The 4,409-nt window shown below is 36.4% G+C and overlaps 1 protein-coding gene across 12 annotated transcripts in view; it reads right to left on the reverse strand.

The window, feature by feature from the left end:
* Positions 1 to 4,409, reverse strand: part of Ppip5k2 (diphosphoinositol pentakisphosphate kinase 2) — a 66,159-nt gene that overhangs the window by 44,282 nt on the left and 17,468 nt on the right. For all 12 annotated transcript variants that reach the window (XM_029539359.1, XM_021199030.2, XM_021199031.2 and 9 more), the window contains exons 7-9: positions 3,933 to 4,034; positions 1,730 to 1,891; positions 688 to 809 (exon numbers count right to left, since the gene is read on the reverse strand). In XM_029539359.1, the coding sequence (XP_029395219.1) occupies positions 688 to 809; positions 1,730 to 1,891; positions 3,933 to 4,034 (386 nt within the window). The remainder of the gene's footprint in view (positions 1 to 687; positions 810 to 1,729; positions 1,892 to 3,932; positions 4,035 to 4,409) is intronic.

Below are 4,409 nucleotides of genomic sequence, written 5' to 3' on the forward strand. Positions count from 1 at the left end.
AGCTGTCTTCAGACACTCCAGAAGAGGGTGTCAGATCTTGTTACAGATGGTTGTGAGCCACAATGCGGTTGCTGGGATTTGAACTCCAGACCTTTGGGAGAGCAGTCAGGTGCTCTTACCCACTGAGCCATCTCACCAGCCCTCTTCTGTTTTTCTGACTGTCCTGGAATTCACTCTGTAGACACCAGGCTGGCCTTAAACTCAGAAATCTGCCTGCCTCTGCCTCCCAAGTGCTGGGATTAAAGGCGTGTGCCACCATACCCAGCTACACATATTTTCTTTTCTACTTGTTTGATTATCATATTAAGACAGCAAATAATGAACATTCAGAAAGAAGTAAAGGAAAACAATCCTACACTTCAAAGTCTTCTCTGTGGCTCAAGTATCTTATCTTATGAATGCTTATTTTATCACATTAAGTAGGTTAACTTCAAACACAAGTACATGGGAAAAATGGAGGAATGTTGTATCTAATAATCCAATGTTACAGCAAAATCCCTGATGTGAAATTGTTAGGAATATGTTATTAATTAAGCTGTCTCCATAAACTAAAGCACAACTCAGAATCTGGCATAGTTTAGGGGTATCTTATTAACATGGAACATTACCCTCAAGTGATCAAAAAGCTCCCATGGCTAACACATGCTCAAACGCACACAGGAGGAAGGTATGGTAGTAAATGCTTACCCAAGAATTTTCGCACAGTCATCATAGTACTTCATGGAATTTTTCACAAAACTGAAGCCATTGACATCGCACACATAGGACTGTCCATTGGCACGTAACAAATCAAAGCCACAAACTGTTTGCTATTTAAAACAAGGTAGAAAGTTTAGAGTATCATTGGAACTATTATGAATCCATATTCTAATTTATTAAGAAAATTATATGTGTTTATAACATTAAAAAAAAAAAAGGTTATAAATAACCATAACCTTGAGTACTCTGAACACACATTATGTATTCCATGTAATTATTCCCTTATCATGAATAATATTAGTCTTTGGAAACCAAGTACAATAAAACAGTTTATAAGAATGCATTACAACTTATTCACAGACTATCATTCTTCACATAAAATTATTGCATAGAAGTAGTTCTTTTATTAATAACCAGTAATATAATTAGTTTATGTTATAAACCTGGAATAGGCCTTCTCTAAAAAGATGCATCCTTCAGTAAATGCAGGTTGCATTACTTCCACTTGAATATTTACTATATACTAGTAATTGGATAAATTAGTAGCATAGAAGAAGGGACAGTCAAACATAAGAAACAAAGGTTTCTTTAAAATGTGTATATTGTTCACAGGAACAAATTTTACTATATATTAAGCCAAAGGATAAAACAATGAGGATCATTTTTATTCAAATAGTATTTTTAATCTATTTTATGAAAGTAAAAAGTACTTATCACCAATTAAAAAAAGAACGTTAGGCACTACCACTAAGTATACTAGTTAGTGGTATTATTCTGTAACTTTAGTTTTTGAATAAACAAGGTTTATTACTTCTCTAGAATACAGAAAGAACATGCTGAAAATGAGGAAAGTGATGCTAGCCCTACAAGAACGCCTACATACATACATATGAGCTCACACATACTAACTACCGCCTCAGCTTTCTTCTCTAATTAAAGTCCAATAATGTCCAGCACCCAAAAGGAAAGCTTAGCACCCAAAAGGAAAGCTTAGAATATGTGGGTCTGCATGACTTGCATGGCATCTTACCTTAAAAGCAAGGCAGACTTTCCAGGCAATCAGCTTCTCCCGTGCATTGAGGATGACGGGGTATCTTACTTCCTTCCCTTCGCTGTCTCGTTCTACCTTGCCATCGAGAGCTGGAGATTTTCGAGCTTCAGCATGTGCATAGTCTGGACCCACGGTATAAACCTTTCATAAAATTTTAATATATATATATATATATGCCAGAAAACAATAAATTCAAAAAATTTTTCTATTTAAAATAGTTCAAATGCCAGACTATTAATAAACATTCCTTTCTATTTTATATACCTGGATTTTCAATATACCAGAAAAGGTTATACATAATTACTTATACAGACAGCATAATAAGAGTATTCTCTGTACAAAAGTACAAAACTGAGCATTATGTACTAAAACTATAAAGATACAATTCTTAGACACAGAAAAAATGTCTATATGATTTTTTTAAAGGGTGGGGAATTCATCTTTTGGGAAAACAAGGAAAGGCATTTTTACTGAGGTGATAAATAGAAAGAACAGAGCAAAGAAGCAACACAAGGCATTCGGGGACTGGAAAGGAACCCAGCAGTACAGGATGTACTGTATGGAATGGCATGTGTTGGCATGAAGAAATAGCTTGTATGGCAGTCTTATGAACATGGATGTCATCCTGTGGTCAATGAGAATCTACCAACAAGTTTTAAAGGGCAAGTTCAAGATGAAATTTTTAAGTTTAGAAAGAGCAGCCTCATCAAGAAAGGCTGGCTGGGAGAAGGTAAGCTTTGTCGGTTACCAAGCGCAATGGTATTTTTATATCATATTACCATTACCAGAGCCTCATATCACTGACATTAATCACTGTTTGGAAACTGGTGGCTACTAGAATGCTCAATCTGATATTGTCCTACTCATTAGCATTTAAATAAATAGCAAGTTTTTAAAACTTGACCTAAACATTTTTATAACAGTCACTAAAATCTGTCATCTTTGTAATACTGGGTATTCTACTTTTAAGCATTTAAGAATACTGTTCTTGCCAGCAGTGGTGGCATGTGCCTTTAATCTCAGCGCTTGGAAGACAGAGGCAGGCAGATTTCTGAGTTTGAGGCCAAACAGGTCTACAGAGTGAGTTCCAGGATAGCCAGGGCTACACAGAGAAACCCTGTCTAGAAAAAAAAAACAAAAACGAAAAAACAAAAACAAAAACAAACAAAACAAAAAAAGAAAGGAATACTGTTCAGTGATGTCTACCATACAAAAGAAGTCTAGACTAGGGGCTATAGAGATGGCTCAGCGGTTAAGAACACTGACTGCTCTTCATAGAAGTCCTCAGTTTAATTCCCAGCAGCAACCACATGGTGGCTCACAACCATATGCAATGGGATCTAATGCCCTCTTCTGGTGTGTCTGAAGACAGCTACAGTGTACTCATATATATATATAATAAATAAATAAATCTTTAAAAAAAAAGAAGTCTGGACTAATGAGAACTTAGTGTTAGAATGCTTGCCTATATCACATAAGGGCCTACATTCTATCCCTAGAACCAATAATAACAACACTGATAAAGACAGAAGCTAAATAGTTACCTTTCTCTAAAAGAAAGGGTAACCTCAAATATAAATTAAAATATACGGTCTCTATGATTTATATGGCCTTATGATAGTTAAACATTCGAGTTTTCAATCTGAAGATGATACCTCAATGATTACTTCCAGTTAAAATTATCCTTTTTTCTCCTTCTTTCTGCTTCTTCTGTCTTTTTCAGTGACAATACAGTACCATCTTCTCTCACTAGCTGGACAGCAGCAGTTAGATCTAGCTTTTGCCAGTCGGGTAATTACAAGTGAGAGGTAACCATGTTCTGCATGTAGTGCACCATGCATCTTAAGTTATAACAGGCATGAGGTTACATTTACTCAGTGTATTCTTAACATAGAGTAAGCCTGCCTTCCTTCCCTCCTTCCTTCCTTCCTTCCTTCCTTCCTTCCTTCCTTTCCTTCCTTTCCTTCCTTTCCTTCCTTTCCTTCCCTTCCTGAAACTGTAGTTTGCCTCAAACTCAAGATTCTCCCGCCTCATACCTGAGTGCTGAGATTGTAGGATACACTACCATACCGAGCTAACGTTGTTTTGAAGTTAACACAGCATTTATCAGGACATGACTCAGTATTAATCAAGGAGCATCTGTACTTTATCCCACCATGCCATAATCCTAAATACATCCTACCTTAACATCAGTACCATCTGTAGGCATAAACTCTTCATATATATATGACCCCGTTTTTCGAACGTTGCTCTCTGGGGAATACACACTACTTCTACTGCCAATCTAGAGAGAAAAGATATATCCATTAACATATAATCAGGGTGGTGCCCTCATTTTTATAATACATCTAAAATGTAACCTTTATTTACTATCTACTGTAGACATTCTTAACTATTAAATAACTAATTCATGAATAATTAACAGTACTTAAATTTGGCAGTATAGTCTCTGCTGTAGTTATTTAAACATAACTTAAAAAGCATAAAATATAATGAAAAAAATCATGTTTCTAAGAGACTGAAGAGAATCTTCAGCGCTTAAGAGCATTGGCTGCAAGCTGGGCGTGGTGGCGCACACCTTTAATCCCAGCACTTGGGAGGCAGAGGCAGGCGGATTTCTGAGTTCGAGGCCAGCCTGGTCTACAGAGTGAGTTCCAGG

The sequence above is a fragment of the Mus pahari genome, chromosome 5 (genome assembly GCF_900095145.1).
Source record: "Mus pahari chromosome 5, PAHARI_EIJ_v1.1, whole genome shotgun sequence".
NCBI classification, from domain to species: domain Eukaryota; kingdom Metazoa; phylum Chordata; class Mammalia; order Rodentia; family Muridae; genus Mus; species Mus pahari.